This window comes from Xiphophorus couchianus, chromosome 4 (assembly GCF_001444195.1).
Source record: "Xiphophorus couchianus chromosome 4, X_couchianus-1.0, whole genome shotgun sequence".
Classification (NCBI taxonomy): domain Eukaryota; kingdom Metazoa; phylum Chordata; class Actinopteri; order Cyprinodontiformes; family Poeciliidae; genus Xiphophorus; species Xiphophorus couchianus.
The window spans coordinates 19,832,827-19,854,175 of NC_040231.1; the positions used below are offsets into that span (position 1 = coordinate 19,832,827).

Genomic DNA, 21,349 nt, shown 5'->3' on the forward strand with positions numbered 1-21,349 from the left:
ATTTTTTTTTTCACTTTTTTCAGACCATACCTACTGTTTTACTTTGGCATATTATTTAGCTATATGATCACAATGTGATTATGTTGTATGTTTTAGTACATACGACATTTATTTATAAAAAGCTCAACTTTAACTCTCTGTGGACAAAAAAAAAAAATCGATCAAGTGTTAAATTAGGCTGTTCCTGACGACAGTTAAAGATTTATTTTTGGCTGCTTCAGACGTTGTTTACAACATGACAAAAAATATGCATGTATCTGCAGCAACTCCACATTTTTTAAGCATCAACAGCACCGTGAACCAGTTCCATCACATATACAAAAACACCAGATTGCTGTCAGGAATAATCATGACAGAAAAAAGTTTATACAGTTGTTGGTAAATAATAAGTTTAATTAGATCCTAACAGAGATAACAAAATATTTAAGAAAATAAGAATTTGGGTAAATGACAAAAAAAAAATGAGAAATTTGTATCAAAACATTTACTTGGATTTATTGATCTGTGTGTGAAGTCATATAAGTTACACTTTATTTTCTTATCTGTCAAGTTTTTCCACAAAATGTATATATGTTTAAACCACATACTGTTATTTTTTTCAAAATGCTTTGTTTTGGGACTTATTACTCTAAATTAATGACTGACTGACTTTTTAAAAATGTTTCAGTATTTGGAATATATCATCATAATAAAATTATTTCAGTGTTTTTTCTTGACTGGGAATTGCAGATACAGGAACAAAATCAAAAACAAAGTAAAGTGCCTGAGTGCCATATCATGTGGATCTCACCCTCAAACCTTTGTTGGCCATGGCTGCATTTTTCGCTATTGTAGTGGTAAATGTACTTCAGTTTATTAACAAAACTAAAATAAAACAAATGAAAGACATTTCAAATTTTGTGGGATTCTGTGTCTGCACACTGAAACTTTGGGTTGTGTGTTTTCCACCGAAAACACACAACCCAAAGTCTTCATTCAGTAGGGCTGATTCTTATTCTTACAAACAAAAGAAAAAAAACTAAAACATTGCAAATTCAGTTTAAATATATTTTTTAAAGAACCACTACTTTAAGTCAGAACCATAGCTCTGTTTGTCAGCACACACCATGCAGGCATCCTGTGTGTTGGGCTGAGTGAAGAGTCTCTCGAGCTCGTTGCTGTCGACCACTTTCTTCCCTGCAGCGCTGCCATTGACCTCCATCTCTCTCCTGGCAGCCCCGTTGAGCCCAGAAGCCCCCTGAGAAGAGGAAGAGGATTCCAGGACTGCGCTGTGCCCTGCCTGGGGGGTGGCCTGAACTGTCTTACACATCATTAGCCTGGAGATTGCACCAACACACACACATATATAACATACTTTACTACTGTATGAACATTAACCCTAGAAAATGCAGGCAGGTTGCTTCCATTGTATTCATTTATGGTTGGGGATGTTTGTTCTGACCTGCCGCGGTAGCTGAACACGAGGAAGAGCACGCAGAAGACGATGCAAGTCACACCGATGTGGATTCCAATTATGATGCCGGTGGTGGAGGTTTTGCTCTGTTCGTCTTTCACACAGTCACATGAGCCATCCAGCACTGAAGAAACACAATACGTGTTGGTAAGGGAACGGTGAGGTTCATACAGAAATGATGGGTTAACTTGATATATTCAGAAAGAAGATGAAGAGGGTCATGTCTATCACTATGGAGGTTATTCAAACACAAATAAATCACCAGATTTTTCCAGTGCCTCGCGAAGTGAAATGAATCTAGTGGTGGCATTCCCATCTCCGTGCTGGTTGTATGCAAGAAGCTTTATCTCATAAACCATAGAAGAATCTGAAGAGAGTAAAACAGAAATTTTCAGTTATTTTTTTCCAACTTTTAGTCAGAATAAGATATTGTTGAGCATGTGTTCATTCCTCAGTTTTAATATTTAGTCACGTAATCCATATTGCTAAGTCTTTTTCTTAAGCAGGATAATCGTTTTAAATGACAACCTTAATGAGAGGTGCTAGCATTGCAAACATTATTCTTTCTTTAACCTTAAGTATAAAAACTGTGATTGATGATGTTTAAAGACTTTATGAAGAATGCATAATACCACTCTGTGTGTAAAGCCGTCTGCACATTTGTTCATAGTCTAAAACAGTGCTTATATCATAAAACACCGAACAGGAAACTAAAATTATTATGGTAAAGAATTGCTTTTTTGTTGTTTCTCTAAAATGGTGTGCTTTTATGTTCTCACTTTTATCCTTCTGAGCACATTAGATAACACTGCAGTAATGTGCAGTACATTGACTACCATCATCCTTGAAGTGATCCTGCAGGATGAGCCATAAAGGAAATACAGCATTAAAAAAATAATACAACAACAATTGCTTTGGATAGAATGAGAATCAGTGCATCAGAGCTCTCATTTAGCCAAGATTTAGAAAGTAGAGAGTGCCTATAATGTACATAAAGCAGCCAAAGTCCCACGAAAAGGCTTTACAGCTTTCAAAAAGTCTCAAGAGGTATTACATTTACTGGCTCCTTAAGTCTGGGGGCGTTAGAGAAAATATACAGAATTTATGGATGTCTAAATACATTTGCTCATCATCAAAGTATTTTCTATAGCAAACATTAAATTGTGCCATTGTTAATACATTTTGGCAAATCATCTCACAACTGTAACAGCTTCAGAATATCTTAGACAAAACATAATGTCACTGTAATGCATCATAACTTTCAATTACTGTGCAACAGTGGGCCTCACCGAGTTGAGTGATGTTGTACTGAGTGATGTTGCGAAGAAAGTGGATGGGACCAATGAACAGTGGTGTGTGTGCTCTCCTGTAGTAGAGTCTGAAGCCTTGATGTTGGCCCATCTTGGAGGAAGATTCCCACGTTACTTGTACAACGCTGCTGTTCAACACTTTGGTGAAAAGGGAAGGAGGAGCGGGAACTGCAACGCAAAACAAAACAAAATGTCAATAAGAAGAACAGCAGCAGGTGGGAATTGGTTGAAAAAGGATTTTAAAAAAAGTCTAGTCAACAGCATACGGAAAACTAACAAAAATACTAAATCTATAAATAATTAGAATTTCTAACAACAATGGAGTTGCTTGGTCTTTTAATATTTAGAAAAATAAACCAAATGCAAGCGATCAACAATATGTCAAAAATATATCGTATTTGTATGTATCATATTTATCATCTCCCATGTTTAATAATCTTTGTAATCAGCTTTTTGATCTGATGTTAACAATTGTCAAATATGAAGCCAAACCAAACCAGATTAGCAGCCATCATAAATCAGATCTAAGGTATTAAAGAAGTAATCCCAGGGTAATTGGTCCAATCCTGTTCTCTAGAAAGCTGCAGTAAGTGATTTTAATGGTGAGAGATGAGCTTCCTCTGCAAGTCCAACTCACCCTCGCCGTGAGTGCTCTCTGCAACACTCTCTGAGGGTTTGCTGGCTCCGTGGGATGTGTAAGCCTTAACGTAGAAAGTGTAACTGGTGGAGGGCTCCAGGTCACGGATGACCTGCTGCAGTGTCACCTTACTGACCGCCTCCTCATACTCCATTTCCAGCGGGTCTGAAAGGGAGAAGATGGCGGAGAAAGAAGATGCTGTTAGAAGGAGTTGATTTTGAAAGGTTCCAATTTAGGAGATAAATGGCTGACAAAATAAAAATGTTTTCTATTACATGAGAAAAAAATAAAAATATAAAAATGTGATATATAAATTGTTTTTTTAATTTTGTAATTATTGTCCACTTCCTTGATTTTACAAAGATTCTTCTGTGAGTTAATATGTACTCCAGCTTGGCCCTGCGAGTCTAAACATTCGACGATGGGGTAAATTGCAGGGCGGAGTGATGAGTAGATAAACGAGGTAAACGGGAGAGTTGGACAGGTTACCGGATTTTTATTGCTTTTAATTCAGACAGACCCAGCCATAACTGCTATCTACACCCATTCCTCAGTCTGTTGGGCCATTCGATCTGCTGGTAATTACAGCAGATCCTACGGGTTGGTCCTCCCTGGGGCCCTTAATTACCCATCCTAGAGAAATACTGAGGTTACCGTCAGATGTGAGTCTCACTTTTTGGACGAGTGAAAGTGTGTGTGTCGGTGTGTGAAAGAACCATACAACTCTCAGTCTTGGCAATGACAAATGTGTTTGGTGATTCAATAACAAATGTGTATCATTTTACACATTCTGAAATCAAAATGTAATTCCATACAAACATCCATACTACGACACTCTTTTACAATGCATCGCTCTCATCTTTAATTCACATAATGAACTTTGGGTAATAAACTGTTTTTCTAAGGTATATAAGATAAAGTTGAGTGACATTACTGGTTGACTTTGACAAGCCTTTCAATCAATATGCACTGAATGTTTAAAGTAAATACTTATATAATTATTGGGATTTCCCGCTTTCATTCTGCTTCTTGAAATTTAAAGAAAGGTCTGAATCACTGACAACCAACAGATGTCTGATGTTCACCATCATGTATGTCATGGGTCGGTGCAGCGCACGTTTCCGACCTCCTACGCTTGATGTCAAGCTCAGCTCTGAATTAAAATGCCAGTTCAGAAGATCAGACCAGTATAAGTCTCAGATATAAGCATGCCTCAGAAGTTACAGCCGGCAGCATCCAGGACTCAAAGAATGACCTTCCAGCTTTGGCACTGCACTCAAAGTCTTTGTCTTCACTTTGAATGCAAAAATAAAGACAGAACAAGCCAAGTAGGCTATGGCAAGAGATGCATTCAGACTCAGTTTCATGTATATTTAGTACTTTTTGTTGAAACGCCTGTGAAGAGAAGATCTCTGCTGAATCTCTTACATATGTTAAGACACATTAGATATTCTTTGCTGTAGCCCAAGGTGCAATTACACTCACTGTGCTGAAAAGATGCTGCCACATGGGCGCTAAAGCTCATCTGGATTGGATATCAGTGTTTCCTGAATTTGTCTTAAACTACTTACAGCTCTAAATTTGAAATCAGATCACACAGTAAGTAATAGCTACTCTTAGTGTAAACAGAACTGTCAGCGTGACAAAATGAGCCTAGACAAAGATGAATACAAAACAAAAACAAATTTTATATTTGTCTAGTTTGCATTATGTTATTGGGGATTCTTGGTGTCAAATCTTCATGTTGTGAGACTTGGAAAAATATTTCTTAAAAACAGCAACAGAGGCATCAACATTTTTAAAATGGGACTTCATGCGGGTTACATTTCTTGTCCAGTCCAGAAGCCCTACCTGATGTCTTGCGAATGTGGAGCACATATCCGATGATGTCCTGCGTGTTCTGGTCGGGCTCCTTCCAGGATACCTGAATGGTGGTGGGGGAGAGGGCCTCGGCCTGCACCTGGGTGGGCTCACCAGGCAGTCCATCCGCCCATAGCACGGTGAGCCGAGCACTGGCCTGAGTGGAGCCAGCGCTGTTCTCAGCAATGCACTGGTAGATGGCCTCATCCTCCTGGCTGATGCTGTAGATCGTCAGGGTGCTTTGAGAGCAGTGACGGCAGCAGGAGGAGGAGGAGCGTACAGAGACAAAAAGATATGGAAAAGTTGAGTTTCTAAAACTGAAAACTAACACCACAATACTTTTGCAAGTATTCAACATCGAGTATTAACTGCTTTCTGTACACGAACCAAATATTTCCACCCTTGAACACTTAGCCATGGTACAACAAATACGTTTTTGAACACAAAGACATGTATAATAGATGTGTCAGATCAGAAAAAGCATACAAGGTTTAATAAATGCGTGCTATACATTAAAGTTTTTTGGGTTTGTTTATCAGCTTTGCATATTTAGGCATCAACATTTTTGTAAAAAAAAAAAAAAAGGTCTAGCTCAATCAGATTGAATGGAGAACTCGTATGAGAAACAATTTAAGACTTTCCACTGATTACATTTGGATTTTGATTGAGACATTCTAACACATGATATGCCCCATTTTAAAGTTCCAAAAAATGTATCGATCACTTGTCTGGTGTGTTCATTTGTTTTTTTTATGCTAATATGCGAGAAACATTTTTTTTCCCACAGATACTAAATTACAAGTGTGTACTAATTATGTAAATTCTTGAAGGCAGTTAGTTGGACTGGTTCTCATTTAGAGGCACCAGAGAAAACTGGATCCGAAACCAAATGAATGCCACTGCTTTCTTTTTTAAGTTTTAGTTCTATTTGAAATTCAGTGTTTGAATGCATGTATCTTCACTATAATTAAAAAAAGTATTATTGTCATTCCAATTTAAAATTTGGCCACTGATGGAAGCTCTAAGATATTAATTCCTAATTAGACACAATGAATTTTGTGGATGTAAAAAAAACAAAATGTAAGTGGTGTATGAATATTTTCACATTCATACATTATTATTATTATATCACTATACAGTGTATTATACATTCATACTGTATATTATTTGCAAAACACCAACCCTTTGAAAAAGCATGTGGAATCTCAGGGAATTCCACACGTTTTTAACTTGCAAACACTATTTCAGAGTCACAACAGCACAATCGTGGTGTTTGCTGCCTGATGGCAGCCATGACATATAAAAGACGTTGGGGTACATGAGGACAAATTTCCAGGTGAGTCAGAACGCGGACCACTGAGGTGTGGACCATTTAAATCTATCATGTTGATGTAACGCCATCGATGGCAGAAATGTCACCTAACCTTGTGGAATCACTCAGTGTTGGTGTGCATGCGTTCAAGAGTTATAGCACTGTAGGTCATGTACGCTGCGCTCTGAACAATTTGGTGGCTCCTTGCTGGGGGAAAAAAAATGAAAGCACTGTCATATTGTACTGTGTTATGGGCATTTATTGGATTAGAGATTACTCTGAAACATGTGAAACAGAGGAAAAAAAGTTTGTGGTGGAAACTGTGATATAGCAACGAAAAAGACAAATCTCTAGCAAGAGCATTGTACTTTATATTAAACGGTACTGTAATATAAAGTATGAATAATTACATTTACACTAATTCCAAAAGAAAAAGTCCAAGTAATTTTAGGCATGTTAATCTTAAATAAGTTCTGCAACAATACTGTAATAGAATGGGTTGATAACAAGTAAAACCATAACAGATAAAAAAAAGGAACAAGAATGCGATCAGAGTGAATAATGTGAATCTTTAAATTTATTGTAGATTTTCTCTAATGAGATCAAGGTCAAAAGTGTATACATGTACTACAGATAAACCCCCAATAGAATTTTGTAAAGTGTTTCTTTACAAATTATAAAGACGCCAAAACTTCCTGCAGCCGTAGACAAGCTGGGGGGCAATATGAGTCACATGGCTGAAACTTTAATATGATGGGTTTTCCCAACGAGACAATAATCCTAAATGTATGTCTAGGCCGGTTTTGGACAGAATTAAGATGGCTAATATTACACTTTATAATGACTCTGACCTCAGTTGTACTGAATGAATAAACTATGCATGTTTAAAAGGCAGCTTTGTGCCAGGATATAAAAAAAGTTTAAAACAGTTCTACAGAGTCTGACAAAACCAAATGATCAAAAATCCAGCTTACTGTGTTAGAAGCTGACCTGTAGGGGGTACATGATGCAGCTGGTTCAGACATTTAAAAGTCAATTAAGCGTTATGTTGCAAAATTGGCATATTGGTATTTCATTGTAGCACATGAGCAATAGTTCATGTGCTACAATACACACTACAATCATTTTTATAATGGGAATATTCTATTTGTAGCTCTGAACTGTTGTACTATTTTTGTCTATTGTTAAAACTGGTTTGTCACAGCACAGCTCAGATATTGTGAAACAGTGTATAATTTAATAAATGTCCAAAGCAAAAAATGTTTAACCAAATGGACTTAAATGTATTTGCATCATGTCTTGGGGGAAAAAGTAGAGGATACAGCATAAAATGTAAATGGGACATTATTTCTGTCAAGCGCACAAAGCCTCGTGCTCTGCTGAGTGAAAGTAAAGAGATTTGTGACACAAATTCCTGTGTGACAGACAGCAGAGGAATTCATGGACCGTCCTCACTCATGCAAACCGCATACGTCGTCTCCTGAAACTCCCCTAGGATCCAATACATCTATTTCAGGGTTTCAAAAAATGTAATTCTCCTGCATCAGTAAAACCTTTCATCTGCCTGCGCACACATGTGAATTCATGTACCTATAGATACACACACACACACACACGCATGCATATATGCCCCCCACTCTCTACTGCACTGCTGCCACACACTGCTCTTTGTCCTCGTGGTTCTATCTCTGCTTGGTTGCCTTCCCACTCACATGGCAGATATCTTCTTAAAGAAAACATATAAGGTAGCTTTGTATGTTATTGTGCACAGATATGCACAACATACATTCGCTTATGTGTGGAAGTTTTAAGACAACAACACACAAACATATTGAAACGTTTTCAACACTATGGAGGTGAGGGTAACCTATGATTTCATACATTTCTTTTCTCTATTTTAAGCAGAGACCATTTTATTTATTCTTTACTATATGGAAGAACAGACTCACAAAGCACAAGCAACGACAAGTGAAAGAGTGAGTTATGTAGAAGTCCTATTGAAATAAAGCTGATGTCAAGACCCCCCGATTGTGACATTTTAAAGAGATTAGCAGGACTTTCTTTTTTTTGTTTGTTTGTTTAAATAAGAAGCTGCCTCTTGAGGTTCTGTTGTGCATTAAGTTTAAACAGGAAATGTGAGTGGCACATGACTTCAACCTCTCAGAGTATGTCCCTAATCTGTCACCTGCTGTTTGTAAGAGCCTGTCAAGCAAAATGGCATCTCCCTTTGATGGACGAGATTCATCCTTGGAGTGTTAAAGCAAAATTTATCAAGACGCCACCAACTTCCACCAAGGAACAGCAAGTAATTTATGGAAAGAACAGCATGTCAGCCTGGAGGGTTAAATTTCAACACCTCCTGGATCTGGAAAATGGGGCATAAGGAAAAAAAATGGCATCCCAGGACTCAATAGTGGTGTATGGTTCAGTTTCTGGGTCAGTACGCAGAATTAAATCATTCTATTTCCTTTTCAAAATAGATGTGCTGGGATACAGCTATGTGCGGCAGAACAGGCTCTGAGGTGGAACAGCCATTATTCCACCCAGCCTGCCAGGTGGATTCAATCTGTATAGTTATCAGGTCAATAAGGTCCAACCAATCTCACCTCTGACCTTGAAGGTGGCTGTATGCCAGGCCTCAGCTTGCCAATCAACCATCATATTTGTGACAGCCTTTCATATTTGCGATGGATAGAGTGTTTGATGGCAGGCAGCCTGACCAGATGCCAGAGAAGCAGGAAAAATAAGGAGGCCCCTCGGGAAGCACTACCGGTGCCACCGGGGCTTGATGGGCCCCCTGTGTATGTGAAAGGAAGTGGGGGGGGGGGATTTTCTGCTTGTTGACAAGGTACAGTAACATTCAAAAGTGTGTGTCAAGCCACAGACGTGTGATCATATCCTGCTGAAGTGCAGCTCAGATGTGGTGTTAAACACTTTTTTATTGTGACATGAAAGTTTAAGTAGAAATGAACCTATAACAGAAATATGTTAGAGTACAAGTTGGTATAATAGTGCGCTTGATTTGTGTCAAGAGTTTGGGTCTGGGAATGGCATCACACATGCATGTCAGAAAACTAGTGCTAGTGGCAGATTGTTTATGTTATTGGGGGTAATTTAGATAATCAATAGAAGCCAACATTAATGTATTTGTCTTCACTCAAAAGGAACATGTGAAAATAAAAAAGAGGGTATGCTGTTTATACCTGCTACTTGCACCAAATTGTGTATGTGCAGAGGCCATACTGGATACCAACTCAGGAATGTTGGGCAATTTCCAACTTTCCCAGTTAATATTCAAACTTTGGGGATGTCGTTCTTGTATTTCTAACAAGAAATTCAGAACATCTGATTTTGTTTTTAGTGGAAAGGAAATGCACCATCATTTAAAAAAAAATCGGTGACACTTTTGTTCATATTTATGGATGAGTTTGTGTTGTCCATCTAATTAAATTGCATTACAAACACTAGCAAAAATGTGAAAAAAAGAAGCATAACAAGGGAAAGATTTTAAATATCAATTATTTTACAGAATTCTGAAAAAATAAGCAAATGAAGTAAATTTATTTATTTATACAACATGAGAAAAACAAAATGTGAAAAAAACCCCAAAAACAAACCACATAGCTCAAGAAAGAAAAGCAAAAAAAAAATAATGCATTTTTAAAATAATAAAAGGGAAGACACCACAATCATACTCAAAAAAATAAAAGAAATTGGCTGGAGCCCAAATGTCAATTTGTGTGTCACATGAACAAATTATCATACTATCAATAAAGCAAGCTGTAATACATATATATATTTTGTTTCAAAGCTTCCTCTACAGCTCGTTATGATGCTACACATTTTTTATTTCCTGATTATTTAACTTCCAAAACTGAAACCCATCTGTGTTTTATGGTAGTTCTCATGGTTCTCTCGAGACACAACTCAATGAAGGTCGCTTTGCAATTTAAATGATTATTCCAATCACACAGTTCACATTGACATGCAACATTAGACCCTGGATGTACACAATGTGCGAGGGACAAAAGGAAGAAAGGAGAAAGAGAAGAAAGGATATGGGAGGTGTAAGACTGGAATTCAGGCTGTTCGCTTGTTGTGAGCGCCCTAAACCAAGCTGTCCTGTCCTGACAAGCTGACAGCATCATTTACTCATCAGTTTGAGGTCACTTCACAGATTGACGGATGAGGCAGCGGGTCAGGGTGGAGGGGGAGCTGACGGTGGGGTTTTAGGATCTGTTGTTCAGCTGCTTAGTCTATGTTTACCCTCTGTTGTTTCCGAGCAGCGCCCCATCAAAAGGCAGTGGGGCCGTTCTGGATTCAGCGAGAGTGAAAAGGAGGAAAATATGGGGACAAAGAGAGAACAGGAGGAAGAGGTGTGGATAGAGGGGGGAGGGGAGTGGAGCTGTCTGTGCCTTGAGAGGAGGGAAGGACCAAAGGATATGACTGATTATAGGCAGGTCAGAGGTCAAGGCCAATGCCCAGGCCTCGTCTCCTGATATAAGGGGGCAGTACATGGGGTGAAGAGAGAAAAAACACAACCCCCAAAAAACAGGCAAAAGTAGAAAAGAAGGGAAACAAACTTTGAGACCATTTCAATTACAAATTTCCACATCAGTGTGGAAAGCAGTTCTCTCAGAAGTCGGCCATTAATTAAATTAAAGAACATGCCGCTCACACGCTCACTTGGAACAAGTTACACAATAATTATTTCCTCTCATCGGCAACAGTATCACTTTAAGACAATGCCGACTGAGCTTTCATATTATTATGCAGTCTGATGAGAGATCATAGTATTTATGTATTGGCTGATCATGTGTTGCTACTTTGGAGACATGAGAATGAGGTAAACCCTCATATGCATAATTAGCAACAGCTTTAACAGAGGCTTTGAGAAAACATGTTTCACAGTCAGGGCTGATAATGAAAGGCCTTACAAACCAGCATGTCTGTTTGTGCTTAGGAGTGTGTGCTGCTGCATGTGACAGAATCTTTTGAGGTGTGACGATTCACCATGAGCGCCAGGACTCTTCTGTCCTGTCATTCAGCCAGCTTCACTCCCTCTGTTTCTCGGTGTGTGAATTATGCATTTAGGTGAGGAGTAAAGGGCAGCATGATAATGAATTTTTATGTTTGATTATGCACGTGTGTAAAATGAATGAGGCTATGCAACACAGGCCTATTTGTGCAAATATACGGACTTGCTTGCTTTTTGATTAATGTGCATGCAAACGCGCGAGTGAATTAAATGTACAATCGATTCTGCTTCTGATTTGCACTTGAAGGTCAGAGTCATGGGAAATGGCAAAGAGGAGAAGTCTTTCTATGTGTATGCACACAAACTTATGGTAATATGAGCCACACACCTTAATCAAAATATTTCTACTGGGGCTTTTGTACTGTATATCCTCTAATCCTCCACCATCAGGCACAATATGAGTACATAAACACATAAATATACACGTGGAGCCGGATAACTGTGCCGCCTGCAGCTCTTGAATTTATTTACATGTCATTACTTTTGATTTGGGTACCACTGGCAGGTAACTTGTGCCTGATCTAATTTGATATTTTTTGATTTCTAAAACATTTGACTTCACATGAAACTCTACAAGCTTTCCAACAATGTTGGTTAAAATTTTAATTTACAGAAGGTCCCATTGCTAGGCAGAGTAACAAACATTTTAGTGTTATTCCCTTTATACAAATTTTTCTTGTGTGGCCAAAACTGATTGAAAACATAATCAAATGTTACTAATGAAAAGATTGGTTTTCACTGACAATAATTTAACTATTAAACAAGCAAAAACTGTAAGAACGATATGCTCAGCATTTTAACTGTTGGTGTGAGCTATTGCAGAAATGCAACATCATTCACCCATTGTTAAAAGCTTTGGTCTTTAATGGAACTTTTTGCATTTGAAGCTGTTCTTCAATATGCCCTTACAAAACTTACACAAAGAAGTGGAGAATCAAAGCACAATAAATACCATTCACAACTATGACGAACGTCTGAGTCAATTTTAAAGACGTTGAGACAAGTCCAAGTCAAGACAAAACCGACTGAACTAAACATGCAGCTCTAATTCTGCATATGATTCCAAAGCCAGACTGTCTTTAGGTCTTAAATACCACATTAATGTTCAAAAATGATATCCCACCATTTTAATCTTTATTAACAGACATATTTTAATCTTTATACATTTATTTTGCCATTCAAAACAAACTGATAAAGGTTGCTTCATATTATTTTGAAAATTGATCAAATGTAATATTTCCCCCATTAAAAATAGAAGTAAGCATTTATGCTCTAAGAAAAATAAGAGAATCAGTGTTTTTATCTTAATTACCTTAAGATAAATCAGGTGCACATCCAATTATATTAAATGTTGTGAATTAACTAGTCAGAAGCTTACAATGTCAAGACATCATCATCTCAACATTCACGGTTGCCTAAAGTTTTAGCAATCTTGATATAAAGATCTACGTTTGAAGAAAATAGCAAAAAATAAACAAATACTGATTTCCACCGACAAGGGTTCAAATAAACATTAAGCTTGGTGTTAATTTCAGTTTAGTTCATTCAGAGTATTTCTGCAGACAACAATTTATCTCCCAGGATAGAAGTACAATCCTCTGAACAGCTTTAAACACCTTCACATCTGCATTATTGCATCCAGCTGTGAAAAAGAATGACATTGTTTCATGTTCTTTCCACCCACTGTGCAGTTCAGTGACACCGTCTTAAGATGCTCTTGAAGCTGCTCTGTTCTCCACATGCCTGATTGCATTTCTTGGCCAACCAGCTGAGTTTATGGGCTCATTAGCTAATGGTGGAGCTCAAGCTGAGGTCTGCCTCTGTACCCAATCACAGAGTTCAGTTTATGATGCATGGGATTCATATTACAGCAGGTCATCTGTGACGGAGGGACGAGGAAACGAAGTGATGCTCTGACTACTCATTCCATCTTTCAGGTCTCCCTTCCTCTTTGCCCATTTATTCTTCCTGCAGACTCATCGTTTCTCCCTCAAGAGCTCATTCATTTCCACACTTTTTAATTCAACTTTTCAGTCAGGCTTCTCATCCATTTCTTTCCTGTTCTCTTTCTGCCTTTAGCATTCTCTTATTCCATCTGTCTCGCTAATACAGGCTAGTAGATGCAAGTAGGAGTGGAGAAGTGAATGTGAGCAATGGGTATGTCTGCTCCTTTCACTCACTGCAGCGGAGTGTAAGCATTGATTTTTTTTTTCTCCGGCATATTTTATTCAATACATTTACTTCATTCTTTTTTCAGGAAAAATAATGATGTACTTGGATAACTGTGGCCAGGGTCAACTGGGAAAATTGAACTTTAAATGTGCCTTAATCCATAAAAACAACTTGCGTCAAAAGTTCGTTTTAAAATGGGTTTTTGACGCATATTCATGTAAAAGTTTAGTTTCCCATCATCTCACAAGAGGATTAGGGGAAGGATGGAAACAATGCACACATAAAAAGATACAAACCACATGCGTAAAAGGAGTAGGACAGGGAGCATTTGTCCACTAAATCAGAAATGATTAAATACAACATATTTAAAAATATCTCGCAGGCATTTATCAAATTCCAGATTTCCTAAGTTCACTGTGGGTTGGATGGGGAGGGGACGGAGCTTGTCATTGCAGTAAGCAGATGGGGTGCAACAGGACCAAAACAGAGACAAATTGATCAAACACCCACACAGGCAAACTGTCCACTAAGGTCAATTAGAATTGTAAATCATCCTAAAATGCAGGATTTTCTCATAAACATCTAAAAAGTGGCTTAAATTTAACTACAAAAGTCATATGCTGGTATATCTTCCAGTATGGATTGGAGTCTGCCAGTAGACAGAACTGATTGTTATTTTTTATTTTTTTAACCATCAAATATTATCCACCTAATTATCTTTAAGCTTGTACATCCCTTCTCAATAAGTGAGAAATGGGAGAGGCTCCAACCCTCCTGTGACCCTGGAGCATAAAGTGGGTATCACAAAAGAAGAAATCAATGAATTGCACAGCCTGTTTAGTTTTTTCCAATCCTGTGTTGTTGGTACTTTGTAACCATAGTAGCATCCAGATGGAGCCTTGAACACACACTGTAATTAATAAACACGTCTCACTTAGGCATAAACCTTGAGGTTTATCAAGTTGAAAGTGGCGGTTGGCATTAGGATGTTCATGGGATTTTATAAGAAATATTTGGTTTTAATCACATTATTAGGCTGTTTTTCTGAGTAAAGAACTCAATTTTTACTTTTTACACAAAATGTTTTGCTCCCATGTTAAATGGCGAATTATTGGGTTGTTTGCAGAAAAAGATTTAGTCAACAATTGCTGACTATGTTAATTGGAAAGATATAATTAATTCTTTCAAACAATTCCAACATTTTATGTACACAGTATTTTATAAACAGAGACCCATAAATGCAGAGAGTAATATTCTTCTACCTGTTGTTGTTCCTGAGTTTAACATGCCCCCCTGGCTCCAGAATCTGCCCGTTCTTCAGCCAGGTGAGCTGAGGCTCAGGCTCACCCTGCACTTGGCAGGTGAAGATCGCCGTGGTGCCAACTGGTCGAGCAATGGACTGCGGAGGCTGAACAAACTCTGCTGGAGCTGAAAGAGAAACAGAGAATGTAATCAGACATCGCTCCTTCAACCCTACACATCGGTGGGATGTGTAGGGCTAACCTGCCAGATACTTAAAATATTACGATTTTAAAGACTCGGTCTTGAGGTGTCAAGATAATAATGGAAGAGAGAGTAGGTGTGAGAAAAAATATAAGTGCCTAGGGTATTGAGCTGAGGTGTAAATACTGGCTTAAATCTATAATTCAGGCAAGGGTCAATTACCTTGATTATGAAAGACAAAGGATCGATGCTCTAATAGGTAAATAAAAAGGACTGGAGGGAGGTAAACAGAATGCTAAAAGAAGGAAAGTAAAACAATGTAAAACCTGCTTCACAACATTTCTAATTTGTTTTAAATACCCGTTTTAAATTCTTCACATAGCTTTTCTGCTACTAATAATCTTTTTTTTTCAGTTATTTACATTCTAAATTTAAATATTTTTTCATTTAATTCATTTTAATGTTAATGTATTTCTGTTGTGTCCTGCAGAAATGAAGCCCCCAGGCTGTCCAATCATATCAATGATTTCTTAAACCTAATTATTTATGCATGAATGAACACAGAGAACATTATGCTAATTATACATTTGTGAATCAACAGCTTAGTTTGATCAGAGATCCAACAGCTTCTTGTTTTTATTAGTATTTTCTTAAAAAGTTATATCTTTATGAGTTATATCATTATAAGCAACATGATGTTGCTCATAATGCAACCTCCTACGTTCTATTACATTTGTGTTAATATGTATAACTAACTCAAGATTTTATTTATTTGTCTAGCGGTTTATACAATACCTTAAATTTGGATCTTTTGTGACAGCTTGATAAGATATATGGCACAGGAAGAAATGTAGGTGACTTTGGATATGAAGTCTACGTTGGAGCCATATGGGCTAAAGGAGTCAGAGGAGAATGGGCTGACTGGTTTGGGGTAAGGCAGAGGCAACAGCAGCTCAAATAACCATTTGTTACAACCAGTATGTGGAATGTCATCTCTAAACGTTGAGCCTTGAAGCAGATGGTTCGAGACAGTAGAAGACCACACAGACTGCTACTGCTGTCAGCAAATAACAGAAAACTGAGGATGCAAATTGCACAGGCTTGTTAAAATTGGATGACAATAGATTTGAAAAATGAGCGACATGATTGCAATTGTCTCCACTTTCACCAGATCTTAATTTGTATTTTGGAAATGCAGTCCTCATATCTACATTGACTCAGTGCAACACTATACAAGTAAAGGTCTACCTAATAAAGTTGTATGTATACTACTATTTTCAATTGTAGCTGGAATAGTTTAAACCTATAGCTGCCTTTAAGCTAATAACTGGGTTTCTTTGTGATAAAAACCCGGCCAGGGGACGAAAACAAATACTCATCTTTTTCAAATGGATATCTTTAAGGTTTATACCCCACTGTTGACAGGATAATAAAATAACAATATTAAAGTGATATTTCATATTTTAGTGGTTTTATGCAGACTTATGGACACTGCTGGCTAATAATTTCTCTGACTGATCTAACAAGGTTTTGCCTGTGTGTCTTTGCTCTTATTAGATAATATGAGTAGCTTGGGGCTAGTGTTAAGTCTCACTGGGGTTGGAAAATAATAAAAATGCCCATGACAAGGCAAGTTTACAACATGACATATTTTGCAGAAGTTACAACAGCTGTAAACCGTGGACAGGAAAACAGCTAAATTAGTCTGGGAGAAAAGCTGGCACAGAAAAAAAATGTTTGCGCTGGTACTAGCTAGTATATCAATGTACACGAATAAATATTCAAATAAACTCCCAGAGTGAGTCTTCACACAGCCCAGAAGCTCTGGGTTTAAAGGGAAATATAAGTGCAGATGGATAGTTATGCATATCATTATGTAAAGAAACATGTTTTATGGAGAGCATTGTTTTGGATTTTTTCTGCTTTTGGCATTTTCATGACTATTGTGCATCTTGTTTTTACTATCACGATTGCATTGTACCTTAGTACAACAATGCTTTCTGCTTTAGTTGTGCTCAAAGTTCTGTGATGAGTAAACAAACTTGCCAAAATAATAAAAAAAACATTTTATTTTCTCTTAAGTTAGTGAGTAAAGTAAATCCCCAGAGACAGAGACTGTCCTTTTCACTCTGGCCCATTTTCGCTCTCCTACATTGTCACAAAAGAACAGACAGGAAAAACAAACAATACTGGTGTCATAAAAAGTCGTAAAAACAAACTAAAGATTCAACCTGATAACTTCATGTTGATAAGGTTTAATATCTGTTCATTTTTATCTACAGCTTTCAATTAGCCTTGTAATATTTAACTTACTATTTACTTAAAAATATATATTATTTTAATGAATTTCACTTTATAGTGTTGTGCTGGCAGGAAACCATTCAACATGCTTGTTCTTTTCTATCAAATTTTAACTGAAAAATTACATTACAAGTAGGCCTATTTATTGGGATGCTAATGAGATGCTTTTGGAAATGCAGATTATGTTCAAACTCAAAACTATAGCACATACAGTCACATAACTGACTTATTTTGACATTTTGTTTCTAAAGAAAAATCTCTGATGTTGATTAAACTATTTAACTATTTATGTTGGTGAGTACATAAACAACTCAGGCAGCCAGTTCAGTGTTATGAAGAAGCATCTCTTTCAATAAACTTTTGCAATAAAGGAGCAGTAAGCCAAGGGAATAGTTGCATCAACATTTGGCATCAAATGACATATTGACAACAACAAAAGTATAGAACAGGAACAAAAGAATTTAATATATATATTAATATATTTAATATTGTTTTCCCAGTATCTTGTTTTGTTTGTCCAGATTGTTTCAAGTTCCTCTTTGGTTTTCCTCCCTGCTGTTCAGCCTTTATTCTTGTTCCTACCCTCTCACACCAAACATTATCTGATGCTTTTCCACTCCTCCAATGAAAAAGCAAATGTCCCTCTGGGCAGTGAAATAAAGGAGAAAGCTGAGAGCGTAAGATGTTTCTTTCATTTATCTCTTTGTATCCAAGCCTTATAGTGTCTGTTTTTTTTCCTCTCTTGCAGTTTTTATTTTTATTTTTAAAGCTGACAAACTCAAAGGCAGAGATCACCAGGAGCACAGGATGATATTGATTTGCACCTCTAAAGGTGCGGGTCAAATCATCTGCACAAGTCATTTATCTTGCTCCTGCTTTTCACTGCTGGTCCCAAAAGTTTGACTCTTTTGACTCTGTTTTTGCACCAGAAAATTATCCTGATATAATTTCTAAAGACGTCTATTTCTTGATATATGATGATTTTGCAAGTACCCTTGTCTGCCTTACACTAGTTAGATTTTTTTTACTGGTGAACTTGTGTTATGAATGGATTATTGAATTATTGAAACTCAGTTCCACGGTTGTGTTAAGTGGCTTATTTCCCCAAACTAATTGACTAATTCCTTAAGGACATCCAGTAAGCATTGTTGTCTCATATTAAACCACGGCAAAGACACACATTTTTCTGAAGTTAACACAACCGCTTTGTTTTCACAAATCAATGACAAAAACCAAAGAAACTGACAGATAATTAACATCTATGGCTTTCAGATGCTGTCCCCAGCTAGGCCAGAGAGTGCCTTAGAGTTGACAGGCTGATGAAATGAAATATTGATTAGGATCAATACCACGATGGGCTGAAGCAAAGTGTGGTCTATTTGATCAATTTGTGAGCAAGGTAGAGGCTGGCTATTTCCTTCTTAGTGACAATTAATACACGGGGCCACCATCCTATTAGTTAAAAACATCAATCTTTCACCTCTTACACCTTCAAGGCACAGTCTTCAGTGACGTGAACAACTAACACACACAAGGATGCTACTAAACAAAATCCTTAGGTACATAAACAGGTCAGCTCCAGAGGGCTGAAGGCTCGATATAAATCAGGATTAAGGATTTTAAAATGTTTCAAGTTTCATGTGTGACAAATTAAAAGCAAGCTCAGATATATCTATACAGTTCCACTATAGCTGTGTTGTTTACAGCGTTTAGTTACAATGTCACTTAAAGATGGCCTTGCTGCAGAGTCAAAAGGGATTAAACTAAAAAGGTCTTTGCTGTCACCGTGTTAGATGCAATCCAATGAAACGGCAGCCCTGGGTGTTGAAAAGAAATAAAACGAGAAAATAAAATGCAATAACATAAAGAAAAACGACAGTATGAAATTAAGAATGAGGAAAATAGGCTTCCTATTATAAACTTCATCACCAATCTACACAGAAAATTATAATACAGAGATGCTTTCTTTCTGTAATCATTCACAAAGCCATTAATAGAAATATTTATTGTAGGCATAAAGTGTTTGTTTGGAGGACTGCTAAAGGCAGATATTGTCTGGCTTGTTTCAAGAGCCACAGAGAAAAAAAAAGCACATTTTTGATGGGAAATCCAGCTACATGGCACTTTAAATAGATAAAATATTTCATTTTATGAGTAATTAGACTGCATATGTGGCTCATATTTAGAAAAATAGATAACCATTCTTTTGGATATTGTGAGAAAATATCTATTGAAAAACAATGTAAGGGAAAAATAATAATAGGTTGCAGAAGGAGAATAATTTTTGTTTTTTTTTTCTAGGCTATGGCAATAACAAAAATCTTTAATTAATTAATGCTTTTAAAAAATAAAATGTGTTTTAAAAAAATGTCATTCTTCATACTTCTAATTTTTATGTTCATAGAATCCACATTTTTCCCTCTGATTTCCCATCCACTCAAAACCTTCGAGTCTCATTTGTAATCAGTCAGTGTCACTGCGCTTTCAGCGCCTACAAATGAAAAGCAGTCCTTGCTCTCATTATTTTAAAAAAGCCATTTGTCATAAAAGATGTAATCAGACTTACCTCCATAAATTTATTACTCTGCTTTTGATAGAATGCTCTCATTTAATGGCTAACACTGTTAAAAGTTGCTTTTATCTCCATTTATTGTTTGAGTGATTATACACAGCTTCGCAGTATAATTTAGAGAAGTGACTTGTTCATGCCGGAACCTCTCGTTCCGGCTAGAAATAGTCGGTCTCACCTCGACGCATGGCTCTGGTTCTGGAACCAGTCTCCTTGAGAGGGGCTGGACATACTTCCACTCTGGAGTTGCCCAGGGAGAGAGACGTCGGGCAGGAGTGGGCATACTTGTTGCTCCCCATCTCGGCGCCTGTACGTTGGGGTTTACCCCGGTGAATGAGAGGGTAGCATCCCTCCGCCTACGGGTGGGGGGACGGGTTCTGACTGTCGTTTGTGCTTACGGGCCGAACGACAGTTCAGATTACCCACCCTTTTTGGAGTCCTTAGAGGGGGTACTGGAGAGTGCTCCTCCTGGGGACTCCCTTGTTCTGCTGGGGGACTTCAACGCTCACGTGGGCAACGACAGTGAGACCTGGAGGGGCGTGGTTGGGAGGAACGGCCCGCCCGACCTGAACTCGAGCGGTGTTCTGTTGCTGGACTTCTGTGCTCGCCATGGATTGTCCATAACGAACACCATGTTCAAGCATAAGGGTGTCCATATGTGCACTTGGCACCAGGACACCCTAGGCCGCAGTTCGATGATCGACTTTGTCATCGTTTCATCGGATCTGCGGCCGTATGTCTTGGACACTCGGGTGAAGAGAGGTGCGGAGCTGTCCACTGACCACTACCTGGTGGTGAGTTGGCTCCGGTGGTGGGGGCGAAAGCCGGTCAGACCTGGCAGGCCCAAACGTGTTGTGAGGGTCTGCTGGGAACGTCTGGCGGAATCCCCTGTGAGACGGAGCTTTAACTCCCATCTCCGGCAAAACTTCGAACACGTCCCGGGGGAGGTGGGGGACATGGAGTCTGAGTGGACCGTGTTCCGTGCCTCCATTGTCGAGGCGGCCGATCGGAGCTGTGGCCGCAAGGTTGTCGGTGCCTGTCGCGGCGGCAACCCTCGAACCCGTTGGTGGACACCTTCGGTGAGGGATGCCGTCAGGCTGAAGAAGGAGTCCTATCGAGCCTTTTTGGCCTGTGGGACTCCGGAAGCAGCTGATGGGTACCGGCGGGCGAAGCGGCATGCGGCTCGGGCGGTTTGCGAGGCAAAAACTCGGGCGTGGGAGGAGTTTGGAGAGGCCATGGAGAAAGACTTCCGCA

At 38.3% G+C, this 21,349-nt stretch overlaps 1 protein-coding gene across 1 annotated transcript in view; it reads right to left on the minus strand.

Annotated features, from left to right (window-relative positions):
* igdcc3 (immunoglobulin superfamily, DCC subclass, member 3) overlaps window positions 1-21,349 on the minus strand; it is a 70,931-nt gene that overhangs the window by 6,011 nt on the left and 43,571 nt on the right. The window contains exons 7-13 of the mRNA XM_028015998.1: window positions 15,045-15,210; window positions 5,252-5,499; window positions 3,401-3,565; window positions 2,743-2,931; window positions 1,716-1,820; window positions 1,442-1,577; window positions 1,106-1,316 (exon numbers count right to left, since the gene is read on the minus strand). Of these exons, the coding sequence (XP_027871799.1) occupies window positions 1,106-1,316; window positions 1,442-1,577; window positions 1,716-1,820; window positions 2,743-2,931; window positions 3,401-3,565; window positions 5,252-5,499; window positions 15,045-15,210 (1,220 nt within the window). The remainder of the gene's footprint in view (window positions 1-1,105; window positions 1,317-1,441; window positions 1,578-1,715; window positions 1,821-2,742; window positions 2,932-3,400; window positions 3,566-5,251; window positions 5,500-15,044; window positions 15,211-21,349) is intronic.